This window comes from Lepidochelys kempii, chromosome 3 (assembly GCF_965140265.1).
Source record: "Lepidochelys kempii isolate rLepKem1 chromosome 3, rLepKem1.hap2, whole genome shotgun sequence".
Lineage (NCBI taxonomy): Eukaryota > Metazoa > Chordata > Testudines > Cheloniidae > Lepidochelys > Lepidochelys kempii.
The window spans coordinates 75,342,571-75,365,681 of NC_133258.1; the positions used below are offsets into that span (position 1 = coordinate 75,342,571).

General features: G+C 38.3%; 1 protein-coding gene across 7 annotated transcripts in view; it reads right to left on the reverse strand.

Annotated features, from left to right (window-relative positions):
- Nucleotides 1–23,111, reverse strand: part of USP45 (ubiquitin specific peptidase 45) — a 103,396-nt gene that overhangs the window by 16,168 nt on the left and 64,117 nt on the right. For 4 of the 7 annotated variants that reach the window (XM_073336844.1, XM_073336841.1, XM_073336842.1 and 1 more), the window contains 7 exons: nucleotides 21,109–21,196; nucleotides 16,600–16,681; nucleotides 12,716–12,807; nucleotides 9,671–9,727; nucleotides 8,150–8,296; nucleotides 5,330–6,014; nucleotides 2,440–2,537 (listed from right to left, as the gene is read on the reverse strand). In XM_073336844.1, coding sequence (XP_073192945.1) covers nucleotides 2,440–2,537; nucleotides 5,330–6,014; nucleotides 8,150–8,296; nucleotides 9,671–9,727; nucleotides 12,716–12,807; nucleotides 16,600–16,681; nucleotides 21,109–21,196 — 1,249 coding nt within the window. Of the gene's footprint in view, nucleotides 1–2,439; nucleotides 2,538–5,329; nucleotides 6,015–6,034; nucleotides 6,954–8,149; nucleotides 8,297–9,670; nucleotides 9,728–12,715; nucleotides 12,808–16,599; nucleotides 16,682–21,108; nucleotides 21,197–23,111 lie in introns of those variants that run through there. The other 3 variants (XM_073336846.1, XM_073336845.1, XM_073336847.1) reach the window with 3 other exon arrangements.

Sequence of the window (23,111 nt, forward strand, 5' to 3'; positions counted from 1 at the left end):
AGAGTAATGTATTTGAAATTAATATAGAAAAATCGTGTCCTGGAGTCTAGATGGGTTGGACCATTTTCCATCATAAATAAAATTTCACCTACTGTAGTGCAGATTAACAAGGGGGAAAAGGGAAAGTGGGTCCACACATCACAATTAAGGTTATGGCCTAAAGATTAAATAACGTTCCTTTCTTTTTCTTTTAGTTTATCTTACAGAGGGAAAGGAATGCCCAATTGCACCGGAGATTATCCTGTATGGCCCTTGGATTTGGAGTGTGGATACGGTGCTCTAATTTTTGTAATTGGTTTATTGCTTATGCTTGCTTTGCTTTGCATTGTGTGCTTAGTAGAAGAATTGTGTTGTGTGCGTTACAGTTTAGGGAGAAAAAAAATAATACTGGCGCCCGAGCGAAGATAGAAGAGGTTAGTGTAAGTATTTAAAATAATATGGCTGGAAGCATCAGCCATGGCTTCACTATTGAGGATCTTCATAATTCAAAAAGGGTGGAAATATGGTTTTTGGCTTTTATGTTTTTTTGAATATTTGGGGAAATTTACGGGTATATGGATGTACATATGGGAACACCTCTAGGATGGAGGTATGGATCAAAGGGAATAATACATTCAACTATTCATGGGACATAATGGGAAAAACAGGACCAAACAAAACCGATGTAAAGAAAAACCTTTTGAGGTAAAATTTGAAATATGGTGGGAAAATGGCAAAAATGTGACATGGGAATATCTAAAGCCAAAAGATTTGGAAGAGCAATGGAGATATTTGTACATACTAAGGTGGGGAAGGTCACCTAAGGTTTAGATTTAGTTATGACGAGAACAATCTGAATATGAGTACTCTGAACTGTACCTTTTGGAGTTTGGGATTTGATGTAGTCACCTTTGATGTGACTAATGAACAAGAATTGGCTAATACTCGTGGGATAGAATGAGTCAATGGCTTTTAAATTATGGGAATATGGCGTAATGGCAAATCCTTCCATAATAAGATTGAGCTGCTTTAGGAAAAGTAATGGGGGAATATATTTTCGGGGATATGGTTGGTTTTTTGCATTTATCGATCAGACACTAGTAAACAAGATTGCACCAAGAATCATGGCAGACGAGCCCTCATATAGGAGGGGAGAAGTAATCGAAGCCCCAACTATTGTGGATCAAACAATCTGGTTGGAAGGAGTGCAAGTAAACATTAAGTGCACAACATCCAGAGTGCATGCCATGTGCCTTGCATCTATTACAAGTGCAGCAACAACAATAGGGAGATGGGACTATACAAAATAAGAGAGGTACAGGGGAACATATTGTAGGTAATATTGGTGCTGGAGCTGGAGTTTTAAACTTATTTGATATTGAGACATTACAAGGGAAAATGTCAGCTTTGGGTAAGATTTTGGGTCTATACAGACAGATGTGACACAAAATATTGGTGCATTATCGGAACAAGGAATAAGAAACATGTAACTCCAGTTGAAACAAGCCCAAGCCTGAAAATGTCTCTAAATGTAAATCTATTTGGTGTGTCTGAGACTGACAATAAAGCTACTAGCAATATGATGTGTACAGATGCAAACTTGTGGCATACAATACACAGAGAGAATGGTTAATCTGTTAAGTAATGGGCAATGGCCTTCTGAGTGGTTCAAAGATCCTCATATATGGAATCAACAAATTGCAGAATGGAAGAAATATATGAAGTTTAATTGGGATCAAGCCACTCTGAGGGGAGACTGGAAAAGCAGAATGCTGTTACGCAACACAGGGAAGCAAAGAAAAGCACCAATGGCCTGGGTGTTGCAAAAATTATTAAAGAAACGTTATGGTCATCCTGTAGGGAGACCTCTATTGCGGGTCTAACATTTCCGAAACAAAATTTTGGGGATTTGCAAGAAATTTTGATAAAATTTGGTTGTGTTCCAATTTGTAATTAAACCAATTCCAAAATACCAATATTTCTCAAAAACTGAGAATCCTGAGTTTTGGCCAGCTCTGCCTCCCCTTAACCTAGTTTCCATCTTTCACACCTGGGGCTTCCCCAACATCTCCAACCTGTCTCTTCCTGTATTCTACAGAAGGAAGTGAGGCATCTCCCAAAATTGTCTCCCCCATTCACTGACTGAACCAACATAGCCCAAGTGGGGTCTGAATTAATAGGATTAGCAGCTAGTGCTCAAACCCACAGCCCCATGCTGCAGACTGCTGTCTCTCTTCAGCAGTCATTTAGCATGGCCAGAATAACATGGCAGTAGCCAGCAGGTTGCTATCACTGTACTTTCTTTCTTAAATAAGAGAAAAAACCAGCAGTCCTACAAAAAACCCTTAGCATACCCCTGTGTGAAAGCCCCTTCTGTACATCTCTAGTAGGTACAGACAGTCTGTTACAACAAGTTCTTTCAATAAGTGAATTTAAAAGAACAGATTTTTTTACTTTTACCTGATGGAATCTTTTCAGATGGAGAACAAGAATGGCAGGAACCGCAGAAATCAGCAGTTGCTTCCGGGCATTAGTGTATAAGCCTTCGGTTTTCTTTTCTGTAGTGCACATAGAATAAGAATTATAAAACAATCCCGTAATTTATAAAGATTGAAGTGATCACACAGAATAGTTAAAACAATTGAAAGGCACGTGCACAGAGAGAAATCTAGTTTCTAATGTTCTTTTTTTAATCAGTTCAACATGTTTCACTGTTTACACCCAGCAAAAATACTTTCTGTATGTGATACTCACTTAGTGAATTTAGGAACACGACACCAAGAAACAACAAGTGGAATTTTTGGTGGGAATGGCAGTGAAAGGAAGAACATTTTCTGTTTTGTATTATTTTAAACACATGACCCTACCCACTCTTGGCCACTATTATGATCTCTCATCACACAAGTAAGCACAAGAAACAGCATTCCCCCCTGTTCTATAGCTCAGCAATCAATGGCTCAGACACTTGCTCAGAAGAAACACTGACACTTCAGTGGTAAAAGCTGAGTATTTTAAAACTGGTCTTGAATTTGGTTCTTGTATTCATAAATACTGTTGTTGACAAGACTAAGGTTCTGATTCTACAGAGGGATCAAAATGGTTGGACCCTTATGTGCCTATTCAGCAGGATGCTGGGAGGGACAAAGGTCCACATATACAAGTCCGAGTTTATAATCTGAGATATTGCTGCACAGAACTGCAGATAAAATAAAAACAATTGCATCCTTTTTGTATCAATATCTATTTATGTAAAGCTTGTTTACAATTACAAAGCATCATTACTGAAGATGTAATTGCTGATTATTACAGTAAAGTACATCAAGTTATATTTGTATTTCACTGTATTATGTTGTAGTAAAAGACTGCATTATAATGGAGTAAATTGATGTATTGTTCAAAAGTTTCCTGCTAAGTACAGTAAACACAGGAGCAAGAATATTTGTTTGAGAGGTCACCAAGTCTAGCCCCCTACACTGAGGCAGGTGGAAGTAAACCAACACCATTCCTGACCGGGGTTTGTCTAACCCATTCTTAAAAATGTCCAACAACAGGGATGCCACAACTTCTCTTGGAAACCTATTCCAGTGCTTACAAACCTTATAGGTAAAATGTTCTTCCCAATATCTAACCTAAATCTCCCTTGCTGCAGATTGAGCCCATTACTTCTTGTCCTACATAAAGCTGATATGGAGAACAATTGACCACAGTCCTCTTTATAACAGCCATTAAAATATTTAAAGAGACTTATCAGGTTCCTTCCCAGTCTTCTTTGCTCAAGACTAAATATGCCCAGGTTTTTTTGGTTTTTTGTTTGTTTGTTTGTTTTGTTTTTTTAAAAATACCTTTTCCTATAGGTCAGTTTTTCTAAACCTATTATTTTTTGTTGTTCTCTAGACTCTCTTCAATTAATTTATATCTTTCTTGAAGCACGGTGCCCAGAACTGGCCACAGTACTCCAGCTGAGGCCTCTCCAGTGCCAACCAGAACACGTCTTTGTAACACGATGCTGGTTTTCCGCTTCCCTCTGCCTGGCTCGCTGCTCTGCCTCTAATTTTTGGTGCTCACGCTCTCTCTCTCTCTCTGTTTGGCTTCCCATTTTTGGTGTTCCTATGCTGCTCTCTCAGCCTCCTGTTTTAGGCCTTTTTGCCCTTTTTTCAATTTAGCCAGCTCTAACTTTGAGGTTGCTTCGTTGATCCTCAATTTAAACTTCCTTTGTTTCTCACCCAAAATAAACAAACAGAAAATAACAAACTGTAGCCTTCCCTTGATTGATCCCAATCTTCTCACTTGAGAATCGCTTAAAACTATTTTATCAGCGCTGAAAGTGTAAATCACACTTAAAATAGCAAGCTGTGTGAAGATCCTGTTTGTTTACACCAATCTGGGGTGCAATCAAGACCAGTGAGAGGTTGTGTAACCACCTAGCCAGTAACCCAGAGTGCCTTAAATGCCTTGTTGCTGTGGTTCACTGCCCGGCAGGGATGCTGGAACAATTTGTACAGTGGGGGTGCTGAGAGCCATTGAACCAAACTGTAAACCCTGGATACGATGGAAACTACTTCAAGCAAGCGGTGCAGCCACACTGCCAGCACCGATGTTGAAGGCCAACAAAAGCCAGGATACAAGCCAGCACTGAGCGTCTGTGCAGCACTGGTTCAGTGCTCTGACCCCAGCAGCCTGCCTACAGCACGACCGTTTCACCCTGAGCTCCAACACAACGAGCAGATGGTAACCCAGGCTGGTGGAGACCAGGGTGAAACGGTCATGCTGTAGGCAGGCTGCTGGGGCCAGAGCACTGAACCAGAGCTCCATAGCACACAGACACCCAGTGCTGGCTTGTACGCTGGCTGTTGGTATCTGGGCAGTGAACCACAGCAGCAGGCCATTTAAGGCACTGGGGGTTACCGGGCAGGCTCTGACATCACCTCTCTCTGGTCTGGACTGCACCCCGAAATGGTATGACAGTCTGTTAATATACCCAGAATGATATTAGCCTTTTCTTTAACCCCTAGATCCTTTTCAGCAGCACTACTGCCGAGCCAGTTATTCCCCATTTGGTCGTTGTGCATTTGTTTTTTTTTCCTTCCTAAGTGAAGCATTTTACACTTTTTATTGAATTTTATCTTGTTGATTTCAGACTAATTCTACAATGTTCAAGATTGTTTTGAATTCTAATCCTGACCAAAGTGCTAGCAACCCCGCCCCACTTGGTGTCATCCACAATTTTATAAGCATACTCTCCACTCCATTATCCAAGTCATTGCATGGTACTGGACGCAGGGCAGACCCCTGAGTGTGTTAAAAGAGAGTTGTTTAAATGAATAACACATACACAACATTAGCACATTACCTGTGGTGTGAGTTTTGTTTTGATACTTCTGTTTCCTTTCTGTACAATTCTCACATAAAAGCTTGTTGTTCCCCATTAAAAGCTCCGTGGATGTAAACTGGTAGAGGCAGGACTGAACAGAACATTCTTTAGAGCTAGTTATATAACTTTGAGAAAGGGTCTGAAAAGCATTTTGAGGGCTTTGGGACAAAGGGGACTTTTCCACTGAAAACACTGAATTGTTTGACAGACTTAATGATGGATCCTCACTGATGGGTTCTTCGCTTTCGTTTACAATACTGTTGAAGCTAAGCTTAGCTATGGCACTGGTGATCATCTCATTATTACTGTCACTCGGTTTGCTGTGTGGCAGTCTAAGGTTTACTAAGTGGTTAAGCCCGTCAACATGTAAACCAGACGTGTTACTGGATCTACCAGTAACTTCTTGCTTAGCAGCACTTTCACCTTCTGAGGCTTCGCTGTCTGCATCAACGCTACTTTCGGAACGGCTGACTTCTTTTTCACTGCCTTCAGTCTGACTTCCATTTGCTGTGGATTCAGTAGCTGTATTTATGGCCTCAGAATACAAAACTCCAGAACCACCTTCTACTTCAAGCTTTCTTTTCTCATGCATGATAACTGGACTTCTCTCCTCCTCCCCAGAGGAAGATTTCCTGGCAAGACTTCTTTCATGATTTAACTGATTCTGGAAATTGCCACGATATTATTTCAAAGGGGCGTGGGAGAGAAACAGAAAAAAATATACCAGTGAATCGAAAGAGAGTCAGCTATCATTAAGCAGCAGTAAATACAACTTATGACAGACACTTTCAAAACACAATAAAACCCAATATTTTGATTTATCATCCAGCTATACAATTATTATTAATTAATTAATTAATTGGTTTGTATTGTGTTAGCACCTAGGCGCCCCATTCATGGATCAGGACCCCACTGTGCTAGACACTGTACAAACAAAAACACAAAACAGAACAGTCCCCTGCCTCGAAGACCTTATAGTGTATAGACTTGATCTCCTAAATTCTTTAGATAATCTCGTGCTTAAATGTAGATCCGTACACTGGGCAGAAAGAGATTTTACATAATTAGTGAGATCAACATTTCCTGAGACCAATCATATCAAATTTGTGACACTATAGCTTCAGCTGTGGATGGTAGTGACTCTACATTCTTCTCGTAAACTTGGACTGTTAGTTTAGTTGGTCTGATCATACATTTTGCTGCCAACAAAGAAAGAAATAGCACTCCCAGATTTCTAATCATTTAAATTTTCATGGGACCTAGGCTGTCTTGTTCATACAAGAATTCTGATTTAAGATTTTGAAATATATTGAATTTTACTTAAAACTGAGAAATTCCCTTATATTAAAAAATCTTTAATAAAAATGAACAAGAAAAAGATACCAAAAAAATCTTTTCAACAAACTTTTTATCACTTCAAAATTAGTAAAAGGATTCACAAACTTTCTCCAGCTAGTACCAGTAGGTGTGCTTCTTCCCTTACTCCCGCAGCCATGCAGACAACTGTCTCCAGCCAAACTACAGCAACAACAGAGGTGTGGACTACACTCTCTCTCATGAGCTTCATATTAATGTAGAGCGAATGGCAGAAGCATAAGGATTTCTGAATCACAGAACCACACGAATTAGAGATGGGACAGATTTATTAGGTCATTTTTTCTATAACTGGGAAAACAAAGTTGCTTCCTACAATCTATTAGAGAGTTTTGTCTAGCCTAGACTTGGAATACTAATTTTAAATGAATCCTGTATTTAAAAATAGTATTAAAAATCAGATTTATAGTTTGATTCATAATTCACTGACTGAAACCAGCTGCAGAGTTTTATGCTTCTGTCAATTTTATTAATAGTTTCATATACATTCAGGAATTGTTTAAATCATGTCAGCATTGGTATTCTGGCATATTCTAATAATCTGCTGGACCCTACATACAATAAGGTGGCTTACAAAAAGCATATTCTAAATGGAGAACATTAATACCAATCCAAATCCTCTGTCACATATGTCATTATTAGCCATAATGCATACACACAACATGGAGTACAGATTTCCTTTCCTCTGCAGAGCTCTGAAAATTTTTAAAAAGAAAATGCTCTCTTGTGAAATACTATAGAACAGAGCACGACAAAGGAAAGAACTTCAGTGTTAATGATCATTTTTGTTAGTTTGGCAGATCTGCAGAATGTTGTGCCACCATCACGAAGGACCCTGTTAAGGGGCTGAACTGTGATTCCCAAGCCCTTGGGCAACTGGAGGCTGAGTGCATCAAAGAAGCCATGTTCTCAGTCTCCAGGGGGACGGTGCGGGCTGTACTACTCTTGTAGCACACCCTGCCAACTGATCCACCAAATGGCACCAATGCTGACTTGTCTGCTCTCTCTGCCAGCACTACCACGCCTGTGATTTCTGCCAGAAGCAAACTTGGAGGATAGCAAGAGGTGGGAGGTCAACGAAACAAAGTCACATGAATTAAAAACTAATCTAGAGAAAAGATTTCACTTTTACAAACAAAGCCATATTTTCAAACCACATGGCACCCCGATCACTGATTTTTCATGCACATAATGTTCTATATATTGTTATAAATCTGTAATTTAGCTATTTAAAAATATGAACTTTAAAAATTCCAACATCTATAAAGCTAGAAGTAAATATGCAGCAGATCAATTTGAAGTTGATTTTTTTAAGCCTCCCATTCACTGTAGAGTGTTAAGCACACTAGAATTCTACTTTGTTACCTGAAACATTCGAACAGGGTTTGAATATAAAGTTGGCCAGCAATGCCGTTACTTTCTTACCTTATCTTTTGTTAAAGAATGTCTCCTGGTGATTTTTGGTTGTTGATTATTTGGCGCAGTAATAGAAGAGCAGTTGAACTGACCAAGATCTGCCTCTTGTACATTTTTACATTTACTTGTCCTTCCCAAAGGCATGGGTTTTGAGACCTGAGAAATAAAATATTATGACTTAGGAAAGAAAGTACATAAAATCCTGTTTTCCTTGTACCCATAAAATAACAAAATGCAAGTTTCTTAGTTGTTTGCAGTGTTGTAGCCATGTTGGTTCCATGATATGAGAGCTCTCTCTCAGTTTCTTAGTTGCAATTTTTGAAAAGTACTAGTCTAAATAAAGCCACATTCTTTGGTTAATTGGCCTCTGACTTGTGATACACAACTGCTTTCTACGTTTATAGAACATAACCCACTATACAGACATATTTGAAGGACCACCTGAGATCCACAAGAGGTGGGAATTAAATAGTGATCTACATCTAGACAGTACACACACACACACACACACACACACACACACACACAGGGCCTGAATCAGCCCTGGGAAAACTGCAGTGACACCCAAGGGCCTGCAGATATAAAAATGGGAACTTCCATTCCCAGGAAAACAATATGATCAAAGAGGCACCAATTCCACTCATTCTCAGTAATCCTCAAACACAAGTTAAAACTGCCTTTCCCTAGTAGAACCACTGGGGCAGAGAGGTGGTGAAAAAACTGTATCTTCCCCACAGAGAGAATTCTCTTGGAAGACCACTGCCTTCACAGATGCAGAAGGGTGAAATTTGCAACCGGGGTCAAACAAACAAAATTAACAAATAATTGTGTTCCAGCCTCCAACCATCAGTTCCTTTTTTACTTAAGTTATTAAATGCTCTCACAAGCATACATGTGAATCTACAGGGGAGGAGCTAAGAAGGATACTTAAAAAACAAAAAACAAAAAACCCCGCCAAGACTTTCTTCCAATTAATGAAGAGAGCTTATAAAACTGTGCACTAATCATTACATTCAAAATAATGATCTAAAATAAACTGGAACAATGATATTCATAATGAACCAATTTTTACATTACTTCATCACTTCGGTAGCCTTCAGTGAGAGTTGCGGGTAAATCTTAGAGCATTTAAATACTACTTTAGTCATTTCTTTAGATATAGAAAGCAACAGATTGGGAACTGACTTTTCAAAAGCTTCTAAGTACCCTGAAATTGGTTTGCATTTAGTCTAATTTAACAATAATCTGTTTGAACGTGTATGGGTATATGTACACAAAGTATTATAAAACTAAACTCAAAACAACATATATGACTATTTATGAATTGTTCTACATTTAGGCTAATTTAATTTTATATACATATACAAATTACATAATCATATATTACACACACACACACTCACTCTAAGGTTATAAATCAAAACAATGTGTATCTATACTTTTCTATACACACATTTTTATACAGATGTATAAAAACATACTCCAGCAGAAGCTGTGATTATTTATTAAAATATTTTATTTGTTTCTTACCCTCTCCTCTATTATAGGAAGTGAAAGATCAATGAAAGGTTCCTTTACTGTGGAAATCTTGGAGGAAAAGACAATTAAATACAAAGAACTGTATTAGAGTTCTAGCATGAATTTTCCATGTTTCTATTATAGTAGAAACAAAACTATACAAAAGCTAATTCTCAGGTGCAAGATCTTTTTAATTAGAATGAAGAACTTTCTACAAACATAGTGCTAAATATTTACTTAAAGCTAACTGTGATTTTATTTTGGGTCAGTAAGCATTAGAGAATGTGATGTCAAATTTCAGTGTATAAAAACACTGAACAAAGTCATATCCCTGTGATCCATACACAGAAAAGAACTTCCCTCCCGACTCAAAGAGTGTCATAAGAACGGCCCTACTGGGTCAGCCCAATGGTCCATCCAACCCAAGCCACTATCTTCTGACAGTGTCTGGTGCCAGATGCTCCAGAGGGAATGAACAGAACAGGGCAATTATCAAGTGATCCATCTCGTCGTTCGGTCCTACAGGCTTAAGGATACCCAGAGCTTGGGGGTTGCATCCTTGACCATCCTGGCTAATAGCCATTGATGGACCTATCCTCCATGTCAGTTGCCTCTAAGTATTCCCTCACCTGCACAGGCTCTCTAAGGGTGTAGCAATACATGAGAGGACAGGAGGTAAGCAGGGGAGATGCATCTTGTCCCCATCCCAGAACCCAGAGCCAACTGAAAAGATAGGGAAACCCTTTGACAGGGAAGTCCCAGAGGCAGATGCTGGATGGGGAGTCACTAGCAGCACGGCTTGAACAACATGGCACAATGGAACAGGCAGTGAGCCAAAGGAATCACGTGACAGCTGGCGGATCTCTGAGATCTATGCAGATGTTGGAGGACATGTGGTGTTTGTGGTTGGATTACCAATTTCTTCTGCAGGAAGAGGGTGAAAACCCAATGGAAAACTGCAGAGTAAACTCTCTGAAGGGAAACTTGGAATCTTTTGACCCTATGCAGAAATGTTTGAGCTTTTGCACTGTTCATGAATGCAATTATTGTTGAGTAAATGACAATTATATCAAGTGGGTAAAATGACAGGATTCTGCCTAATCATATCTGAAGTGATGTACCTCCAAATGGGTTAAATCATGTAACTGGTTCATTCACGAAAGCTAAAAAGCTAATTTCTTGGGTCATGCATCTATACTTAGAGTGGTACTAGTAGTTAAATTAAAGCCAATCCATGGAAAATGTTAATAGGGTATTTAAAAATACCCTCTTTTATTCCAAAATTATGTTTTGCTTCCTCAAAACCATAATAAAAATGTATGCTAGAATTAGAGAGAGTTGGACTTTATCTACATATGCAGTGTAGTTGTAGCTGTGTCAGTCCCAGGATATTTGAGAGACGAGGTAGTTGAGGTAATATCTTTTACTGGACCAACTTCTGTTGGTGAGAGAGACAAGCTTTCAAGCTACACAGAGCTCTTCTTCAGGCTCTGTGTAGTTCAAAGGCTTGTCTCTCTCTCACCAACAGAAGCTGGTCCAGTAAAAGATATTACGTCACCCAGCTTTATCTACATTTTCTTTTCATGCCCTCTTCCAGGCTGACCTTATGCCTGGAATATCCTGCCAAAACCTGTTTACTAAGCTCCCTTTCTCGCCACATTCAAATCCCTTCTTAAAAAAAAAAAATTTACTACCTTGCTTATGAGTAGTTAGTGGAAGGTAAACAAACAAAAAATACCAAGATGTATATACAGCTCACTGACTAACCATGTTCTCTTATTACTGTCATCCTTGCCATTCCTTTCCCCTTGTATGTTTATGACCCTCACTTGTGGGTGTTATGTTAAATTTAGCTAGGAAAACATTTTTACTTGTTTTGTGATGCACCCAATGTATTTCTGGATGCTAGAAAAATAAATTATCAGGATTAGAACTGTCCTAGCACTGCAAGTTTAAATTTAAGTGGTGTTTGTTTGTTTACATGTTTATTTTTGGGGGTCAGCAGAATTTTAGCAAGGCTTCTGTGGAGATGGATTTTGCAAGAACCAGTGCTAGACAAAAAAATCCCCACCAACGCTGATAAAGGAAACGGAGCTGGAACCTTGTTTTAATGTGGTTGTAGCCAGCAAATTCCTGATTCCTGTGCAGACTAAGCAATAGTAATATGGTACATATGACTTCTAACCTTTCTAAATTGTGTGCAGATGAAGTTCTTCACTGATACCAGTGACATATTAAAAATATACTCTGCACATTACACAAGGGGAAGATTACCAGTCACTGCAGAACTGTGATTAATTATTCAGACTGAAAGGGTTTATTATATGTCTATCACATGAAATATAATATTGTAACCCAAATATAAATGCAACATTCAATAATTCATGAAAATGTATCAAAATAATTTTTTCATCCTTTTAAACACTAAAGAAAATACTAGCAATTATGGAAATTACTTATTTTTGATAAAATGTTGATCAATACTAAGTTACTAAAGTTATTCATTGTTTAATACAAATATCAAGTTAACTACTAAAAGTATTTCAAGAAGAGACCATTTAGATCAATATTAATTCCATAATCTGATTAAATATATTTTCCCACTCCCAGTAATCAAATCAACATTTCCCGAAGTGTGGTTCATGTCCCAAAGAACTAGCCGTGGGGGCAAGAAAAATGGATACATTAAGATGGAGGAGAACTTTAACAACACATAAGAGTTGTGGGGGCAGGGAGGGTGGACTGGTTTCATTTTCCTGAAGAGGGGCTCAGCTTTCAAAAATCTGGGAAACGCTGCATTAAATACATGATCAGTATTTCCCAAACTATTATAGAATTTGGAGCCTCCAGCCCAAGATTAGCTAGACACAAAAAATCACAGCATTTAAATCTTTTCTAAATCATATGACTCCTTTGTATGAGTGGAGAGGATAATATTTTAAGGACAAAATAGTCCTTTTTAATAAGAACCCTTCAATAAAATCCTTTTACAAATAAATAGTATGAAATTGACAATACAATTCTATTCCACATTGAGCTGAATTCCAAAATACCTACATTTTCACATTCCTCACACATGACAGTGCTAGTCAATTCACCAACAAAGATCCTATCTATGAAGTTCATCTTCACACCCTCTCTTCCATATGCTGAAAAAACATTACCTTTTTTAATGTGAAAAAACAGATCCAATGCCACTGTATAAGTACAATGTAATTCTTTCTATGGTTTATTCTGAAAACACATAGTACAATGTAGGAATACATTCAAAATATTTCCTAGCACTAATGAAATTAATTAAAGTAAATAAAATATTTTATTGAATATTTGTCAATACTTAGTAATAGAGAATTCAGTTTCTCCCTCCCCTCCCTTTCTTCAGTAATAGAATAATGCTGCATCTCTTAAAAAGAGGCCTTTTTAAAAAGTTTTTTTTATTTTAATACACAATGCAAGTCATCAGTCCTGTTGATACAATATTCTATTACACTGTAGCAGGCATATAGGCAGAAAACTTGCTGGTTGATTTTCTAAATGACAAATAGCTTCTAAAAAAATTGTACAACTAATAACCAAAACCTGTTCAATATATTTGTAATACATTACCAAACTCAAATTACTACAGATTTGGCAAGGATTAACTTAATTTTTCAGAACAATTACAATACCTTTGGAATTTTAATGAAGCTAATTGCTTCCTGTACACAGAAAGTCAAAGTATTATGTAAATAAAAGGCTCAGGTTTAGAAAATATTGCCCTGATTGAAATAATTAATTATCTTGTTTTTGTGTTATTCTTAATACACTTATGATGTCAGCAACCTTGTGGCAATTTAATCAACGATGCATTTTAGGTGGTCTCTTCCTGAGTGATGCAATGGTTGTGGCCTTAATGAAAGATCTGAAGATGCAGCAGAATATTTAACTAGAAGTAAAACTAAGTTTTACATGCCTATATGATAGTGATTAACAAAAGAAAGCCTTTATTCTAGATACTGGAAACAGATTAGTACATAACACTTCGATACTTTACATGTGCACTAGATGGCACCAGAATAACATGTAACAAAAGCCTTATAAAACCATCTACAGAACTTCAGGGCAGTCAATTTTGAAAATTATATTTTAAAACTTATTTGAGTATAAGCTTTCATGAGCTACAGCTTACTTCATCGGATGCATTCAGTGGATAATACAGTGGGGAGATTTATATACATAGAGAACATGAAACAATGGGTGTTACCATACACACTGTAACGAGAGTGATCACTTAAGGTGAGCTATTACCAGCAGGAGAGAGAGGGTATGGAGGGGAGGAAACCTTTTGTAGTGATGATCAAGGTGGGCCATTTCCAGCAGTTGACAAGAACATCTCAGGAACAATGTGGGGTGCGCGGGGGGGGGGGGGAATAAACAGGGGAAATATTTCCAACACACCTCTGAACAACATACTAACCCACAGAGACCTTCCTACCAAGACTACCAAAAGAAAGATTCTGGGTGGACTCCTCCTGAAGGTCGAAACAACAGACTGGACTTCTACAGAGTGTGCTTCCGCCGACGTGCACAAGCTGAAATTGTGGAAAAGCAGCATCACTTGCCCCATAACCTCAGCCGTGCAGAACACAACACCACCCACAGCCTCAGAAACAACTCTGACATCATAATCAAAAAGGCTGGCAAAGGAGGTGCTGTCGTCATCATGAATAGGTTGGAATATGAACAAGAGGCGCTAGGCAGCTCTCCAACACCACTTTCTACAAGCCATTACCCTCTGATCCCACTGAGGGTTACCGAAAGAAACTACACCATTTGCTCAAGAAACTCCCTGAAAAAGCACAAGAACAAATCCGCACCGACACACCCCTGGAACCCCGACCTGGGGTATTCTATCTGCTACCCTAGATCCATAAACCATGGAAATCCTGGACGCCCCATCATCTCAGGCATTGGCACCCTGACAACAGGATTGTCTGGCTATGTAGACTCCCTCCTCAGGCCCTACGCTATCAGCATTCCCAGCTATCTTCGAGACACCACTGACTTCCTGAGGAAACTACAATCCATCAGTGATCTTCCTGAAAACACCATCCTGGCCACTATGCATGTAGAAGCCCTCTACACCAACATTCCACACAAAGATGGACTACAAGCCATCAAGAACAGTATCCCTGATAACGTCACAGCAAACCTGGTGGCTGAACTTTGTGACTTTGTCCTCACCCATAACTATTTCACATTTGGGGACAATGTATACCTTCAGATCAGCGGCACTGCTATGGGTACCCGCATGGCCCCACAGCATGCCAACATTTTTATGACTGGCTTAGAACAACGCTTCCTCAGCTCTCGTCCCCTAACTCTACTTGCGCTACATTGATGACATCTTCATCATATGGACCCATGGAAAAGAAGCCCTTGAGGAATTCCACCATGATTTCAACAATTTCCATCCCACCATCAACCTCAGTCTGGACCAGTCCACACAAGAGATCCACTTCCTGGACACTATGGTGCTAATAAGCAATGGTCACATAAACACCACCCTATACTGGAAACCTACTGACCGTTATTCCTACCGACATGCCTCCAGTTTTCATCCAGACCACACCACACGATCCATCGTCTACAGCCAAGCTCTACGATACAACCGCATTTGCTCCAACCCCTCAGACCACCTACAAGATCTCTATCAAGCATTCTTACAACTACAATACCCACCTGCTGAAGTGAAGAAACAGATTGACAGAGCCAGAAGAGTACCCAGAAGTCACCTACTACAGGACAGGTCCAACAAAGAAAATAACAGAACGCCACTAGCCATCACCTTCAGCCCCCAACTAAAACCTCTCCAACGCATCATCAAGGATCTACAACCTATCCTGAAGGACAACCCATCACTCTCACAGATCTTGAGAGACAGGCCAGTCCTTGCTTACAGACAGCCCCCCAACCTGAAGCAAAATACTCACCAGCAACCACACACCACACAACAGAACCACTAACCCAGGAACCTATCCTTGCAACAAAGCCCATTGCCAACTCTGTCCACATATCTATTCAGGGGACACCATCATAGGGCCTAATCACATCAGCCACACTATCAGAGGCTTGTTCACCTGCACATCTATCAATGTGATATATACCATCATGTGCCAGCAATGCCCCTCTGCCATGTACATTGGTCAAACCGGACAGTCACTACACAAAAGAATAAATGGACACAAATCAGACATCAAGAATTATAACATTCAAAAACCAGTCGGAGAACACTTCATTCTCTTTGGTCACTCCATTACAGACCTAAAAGTGGCAATTCTTCAACAAAAAGACTTCAAAAACAGACTCCAAGGAGAGACTGCTGAATTGGAATTAATTTGCAAACTGGATACAATTAACTTAGGCTTGAATACAGACTGGGAGTGGATGGGTCATTACACGAAGTAAAACTATTTCCCCATGTTTATTCCCTCCCCCCATCCCCCACTGTTCCTCATACATTCTTGTCAACTGCTGGAAATGGCCCACCTTGATTATCACTACAAAAGGTCTCTCCCCCCACCCCACCCCACTCCACTCTCCTGCTGGTAATAGCTCAGCTTAAATGATCACTCTCGTTACAGTGTGTATGGTAACACCGATTGTTGCATGTTCTCTATGTATATAAATCTCCCCACTGTATTTTCCACTGAATGCATCCGATGAAGTGAGCTGTAGCTCATGAAAGCTTATGCTCATATAAATTTGTTAGTCTCTAAGGTGCCACAAGTACTCCTTTTCTTTTTGCGAATACAGACTAACACGGCTGCTACTCTGAAACCCATTTTAAAACTTGTACATTCAATTTTTTTTTTTTGAAAAGAGTGATTCATTTGCTAAAAAGAACTTAAAAATAAATCACTATAAATAACAAGACAATATTATATTATATAACAACATACCTTTCACTTTTCTTTTAGTTTCCTCATCTGCAGTTTTAGTTGTTGGATTGTTGAATGCTTTTAAGATACCAGCTTGTATACGCTATCAATATAAACCAAATATTTAATAAGTATTTTCAGTGGGTGATTGGCAGTTTTTAGAGTGCCTAACTGTTAGAAACAAAAACTTTTGGTTATTTCCAGAAAACTACATAAGTTTATATAACTCTAGCTTTAACTACGTCAAGCATTTTTCATCACAAAAAGGGCCAATTTAGGTATGTAGTGAATTTATCAAGAAATTGTGGATTGTGAAGTGAACACTGCTCGGAAAGAAAATAAAGTGATAATGGAGAAATTGCTTTGTAGTGCAGTGACTGACTGAAATATAAAGTGCATAAAATTTGCTAAATATATTTAACCATGTTTCAATTACTCTATTTAGAGAGTAAATTTTATTTGCTAGCCAATACAACCTTTTAAAAACAATTATAATAACCAATCTAGTCATGCATCAGTGTGTGTACAGAAAACTCCCATTAACCCATATAAGGATTATCTGAATGTACTGAAGAGAACGTAGAACGCTAAAAAAATATTTTTGGAGGAGGCTAACTGCATCTAAATAGCATCCAACAGGATCATATTACCTGTACCTGTAGCTTGCACATAAAAATAGCAAGTTTTGCCCACTTCTCAACAAAAATTAACTGCAGTTAGCATAGTGAGGTCTCATATTACTAAGGTTTCAATATTTTTGCAGAATATATAACTAAGTTTTTCCCAGTATGCTGTGGAATAGCATAAATAATTAAACTAAACAATACTGTCAAATACAGGAACAGAGTACATTTTTGGATGCATTATCCATATGTTCCTGTTTTTATTTTTCTCCCTTTTAAAAAGTACTTATTCACAGTCTTCAGTAATGTGTAATGGGTCTCCCATTCATTAGTGAAAAGTAGCAAAGTTCTACTGTATTATTATAATTTGTTAAATGGCACATAGAAGTCACAAACAGAACAATGTACAGTTCCATTCCAGAAACAAGCTGTGATGCTACAAAAGTTTTGTATGTAGTACATAGCAGACCTACTAACAAATAATCATCACTTTTACAACATAGTTCTAATGGATAAAAATATATTCAAATTTGAGATGGTTGTAAGTTGTCATGTTCCACTCAAACCATATGTACTGGGAAATGCTATGATGAAGGATAGCTTTTGAGGTTCAATTTCCAGTTCATCTATCTACCCACAGACTAGTCATACTTCTACCTTATGAGTATGTGACCTGGCTTGTGAATTAAGTCCGGACACCCCAAGCTCTGCTTTGTTCATCTTAAAGCCAACAATATACTAAAAGGACTAATCAATACGTAATTCACCAAGTTGAATACCATAAATGGGTTTAGGGCCATAAGCAACCTCTTTTGTTGGGATTAGTGCGTTGAACCATTTATTTAGGTCAAAGAAAGACATAGTCTTTGAATGGTCAGGGTGCTACTAACAATGGCAACAGACATTAATCAATTAGCAGCAGGGTTCAGCTACTTCAAACCCTGGTGTGAAACAATCTCCAGCACACAGCGCTGGAAACAGCAGACAGTGTGTAATTTGGATTGTGGTATTGACAGACTTTTATTTTAAAGGTCCACTTTTATAGATTAATGTATTTTCAGAAGAATGCAGAAAAAAAAAATAAAAACAGGATTCCTAAGAACGCAATATTGTTTCAGAAAGCCCAGAAATTGCAGACAAAACCTCAAGGCGCTGTAGAAGAACTGTTTTATAGGATACAAAAACAAATTAAAAGCAGAGTGAAAAGGTAATTTATGTAGCACTATAAAAGCATTTTGAGATTGCACTCACCTATTTGAATACAGTATGTATATTTTAAAGGACCACATAGCTTTGATTGAAAAAATTAATTGGGATTTTTAAGAGAAGTGCCAATTAGACTGCTCAACTGAACAGACGTTTATCACAGGTACACTGAAGTGGTTAGCTGCTATTTTATCAGGGCTGTTACTGAAACTTTACACTCAAAAGCGAACATTTAAAAGCAGCATGAAAGAGGAAGGTTAGTGGCTATAATCATTTTCTAAAGGATTCTGGTGGCAGACATATTGCTGTAGGCTTTCTTCAATCAAAAAACACATGGTAGTGACACTCCATAACAATAGCACGATTAACAGCTGTGCAGTTCTCATGACAGACAATGCTGCTACTGCTTGTATCTGACTGGCACAACTGTCATTGCTCACAAGATTGAATAGATCCACAGATCCGACATTCTCAGTTTGTCATACCATTTATAGACCCGAAAAAGAAAGGGGAGGGAAAAAAAGAGCTTTTACTAGTAATGTCCCTTACTGCACAGCCTGAGGTAATAAAGTCACTGTTAATAGTAATGCACCATTATGGAAAAACAGGGGTTTAATTGCTGTAAAAGGTGGGACCAACCTTTACTTACCCAATAACAGAGATGGCAGAAATACTGTACAACCTAAGGTATAAAGAAAATATTCCTCGGCATGTTCTATTATGGTGATAACAGCGGCCACCATTACTCTCTAATGAAACTATTAAAAACAAATAAAAAATACATTCTAAGACCTAATCATGCTGCCATGTTCACTGACGGCACTAGAATTTATGCGGTCATTTTTGTTAATCTGTTCATTACGGGGGGAGAAGAGGAGTGTCAGAATATTAGTTTAAGTAAGCATTCCTTGCTTTTACTGTCAAACCTATATTCTCATAGGTTGCACAGTAAATAGGGTTTAAACCACTCTACCCCATTAAAGTCAATAGGAACAACACAGTACCACCATCACTACAACATTCTGAAAACTCTTTTCCCCCCCCTTAAAGTAAAAGCAATAAAAAACAGCAGTCCTTATAGTTTTGCTCAGTGGGTCCTTTTATGACATTACAAGGTCAGGACTGAGAAAAGCTTCTCCATAGTTCACTACTTTTAGGATACAGCCTATTGTTTACATGAACTAAGTTTTCAGCTTTGCAACAAGGAGCTTGTTGATATTCAACTGGGTTTGAGTTGCACGTTCGCAGTGCATTTCCACAATTCATGCTAACCACTTTTGCAGCTTATTTATAGCATACTGTCGCCGCATAATCTTGCTGTACATTGGAAGCTATAATAGTATTGTCTATCGTCTTTATTCAGACAATGACAATATGGACTGACTGATGACCAGATGTGCCATTTGTCAGAAAAATAGCTCCATGAAGTCCAAAATACATAAAAATACTGCAACATAGAGCTGCTGTGTGGCGATGGCTCAATGGCTCTATTGTGCCAGAGACCTGGGTACAGGAGTGGCTTCAGATCTCATGTCCATGATAATGCAGTATAGATACATTACAGGTACTATACAATTAACCCGGGAGTTTTGAAACTGGGGGGCGGGACCCCACAGGGCATCGCGAGGTTAAGACCTGGGGGGTTGTGAGCTGTCAGCTTCCACCACAAACCCCGCTTCACCTCCAGCATTTATAATGGTGTTAAATATAAAAAAAGTGTTTTTAATTTATAAGGGGGGGGGCAGAGAGTGTCACACTCAGAGGCTTGCTGTGTGAAAGGGGTCACCACTACAAAAGTTTGAGAACTACTGAATTAAAAACTTTGCTTGAGATGGAAGAAGGGCTATATTGAACGATCACTACCATAGTGAAGTGTCTCCTTCGGGAAAAGGTTATTTGCTATTACAATTGCTTGAAGAAAGACCTTTTCCTCTGAGTCAGAAAGAGGAAAAACAGTGATGAACCTGAGATGTCAAACAAATCAGATCAGATGTATTATGGTTCAAGACTGTACTTCTGGAAACAGGGAAGTAAGGGGCAGAAATGAAGAAAGTAAATACTAAACGTGTATAGATATCTTTTTAATATAAAAAGCTTTCTTTACGTACCATATATATATTTAGGGGATCTAGATTTGTTAAGTAATGTAAAATACAGTTTCATTTGTAAAACAAGCAATTTTTCTTCACTTAAAACATTGCTAAAAGACATCAAAAACTTGGATAATATTTTTGCTTTAATTTTTTTTTTCAGTCAAATTGGTTTCAGTGAAATTTTAGAACATAAACTAATTGCTCCCTGGATGTGGGGAGGTATATGAAGTTTTATCCTGAAGCAGATTTTACCAAATGAGTTAGGGACATGACTTTCACCCTACCACTTAAAAAGCGTATTTTTTAAATAACTACAGAAGATTCAGTCTCCTAAAATGGTGTTTCCAAAGTTACAGTAAAGTTATAACCACCATCATTTATGATATCCCCTTCAACAATCAACTGAAATCTGCATCCAGATCAACAGATTTAAAATACCAAAATGAAAATGTAATAATCAAGTTGCTTTTTTGGAAAATAGCAGAAACAAGCCTTAGTAGTCATTTCATTATGTATATTTTAAACAGAGAAAACAAAGTGTGTGAAAAGATGACATCTGATCTACAGTCAATTCAAGCTACTTCACTGAAAATATACAAAGATTTTACCTTTGTTTCTTCTATTCTCATTGCATCCAACAAATAGTGGAGAAGCTCTTGGCTATCCTGCTGTTGGAACCCTTTAAACCGAGGGGCCCTATAGAAGAAGCGAGAAAAGTTCAAAATGACTCTGATGGCTTCCACTTAGGATTTCTGGGGAAGTATTTTCAAAACACTATACTCCCTCTCCCAACCGTGCCCCTCCTCTACCCTTCAAAAAAATAATAATAATAATTTTTAAAAAAGACAAAAACCTCAGGCTGACGTACAGAATACAGGACTCAGTGTTATAATACATACAATATTTGGAAAAATTGTATTTAGAGACTGAAGGAACATCTTGAGTCTTGGACCAAATGGTAACATAGTCCAGGTCAGAAATTACACAAGTACAATTACTTAGAAAGTAACAATAAGATAAGAGCTCATCCTCATTTATACTTCAATAATCTACCTATGATAGCTTCAAGCCTACTTGCTCAATCAGCCTTTTGATTTTTAAACTTACTGAATATAGTGAAAGGCATCTGAATGGGTAAGATGGTGAATATATTAAAAAAATAAATGCCATGCTCCATATGAATTTAGGGCAGGGGTTCCTGAACTTGGTTTGCAGCTTGTTCAGAGTAAGCCCCCAGGGGGCCACAAGACGCTTTGTTTACATGAGCGTCCGCAGGTACGGCTGCTTGCGCCTCCCAGTGGCCACGGTTCGCTGTTCCCGGCCAATGGGAGCTGCAGGCAGCAGCACAGGCAAGCCAAAAGGATACTTTTATTTCTAGAATACATGAAAAGCCTCCGACTGACGACAAAATCTTTCAAGCATCTTTTTGACCTAGCCCATCCACTCCATAAAGCTAGGTCTGGACCAGCAGGGTAATAAGTTGGTGTACATGACTGCTGACATTTTTCAAATCGGCCTAGGGGATTTGGATGCCCAATTGTAGTTTTGAAAAATCACAGCTGAAGGGGCCAGCTCACGTCTCACTGTAGTAATCCAAGTAACTCCATCCTCAGTTATATAAAATATTATGATCCCACAGCATGGCTAAATACCAAAAGTTACACATTCTATCTTGTGTGTGGTTACTGAATATAGCAATAAGTTATCTAGATATGTCATCATAACTCAAGGAGGATCACATATAATTATTCATTCATAACAAAGGCGATTTTGATCTTCCTGTGTCCCATAGCATGTTCAGCTCATCTGACTAAATCACCTACTGCATCAAAAAAGGTCTTGATATAAATGGCACCTTTTCTAATTCTGATCATATCATATCATCAAGAATCTGGGGGGGGGGCTAACAGAATTCCAGGAGTCAGACACTTCAATACCCAGAAAAGCATTAGTGTTAGTCCTATTAAGCTTAGCTAATGCTATACTTAGCAAAGTAGACCCAGTCTCCTCAGAAATTTTTACCCATTACACGGCCCAAAGTACACAAAGCAATGTATGAATACTCGGTAACATTATTTGCTGTTACTTGGTAGCAAGAGAATATAAAGAAACCTCAGTAGTATTAAACTATATCATCAAGAATTGTCTAACACCCAAAAGTTATTCACCACAGATTTTCACCTGCTATCATAACTTGCAAATCATTTTGGAAATCTTTCCCAATAATATCTGACGAGTTCTCAAACAAAACCAAAAAGAGTCATCTAACTATTGGAGGAATGATTTTGCCGGTCCTCTGCTTCAACACTGATTCCAGAATGTATTGAACTTAAAAGCACAACAAACAGGAAACTTCACAAGCTCTAGGTATACTCTTATCAAGAGAAATATTGTCTTCCAAATATAAAAAAAAAAGAGAATGTGTGTGTTTAAGCAACAAGCAACATGCTGATTCTAGGTCAGTTTCTGCCATGAGTTGAGCTGTTATTGCAAGTCCTAATTATCTGTATCACTTGATCAAAAGCAGCATATAATACTGAGCATAGCAAAGGGTCTATATAATCATTAACTGATTGCCTTCTGGATGGAACAAATTATGTACAAGTCTAAC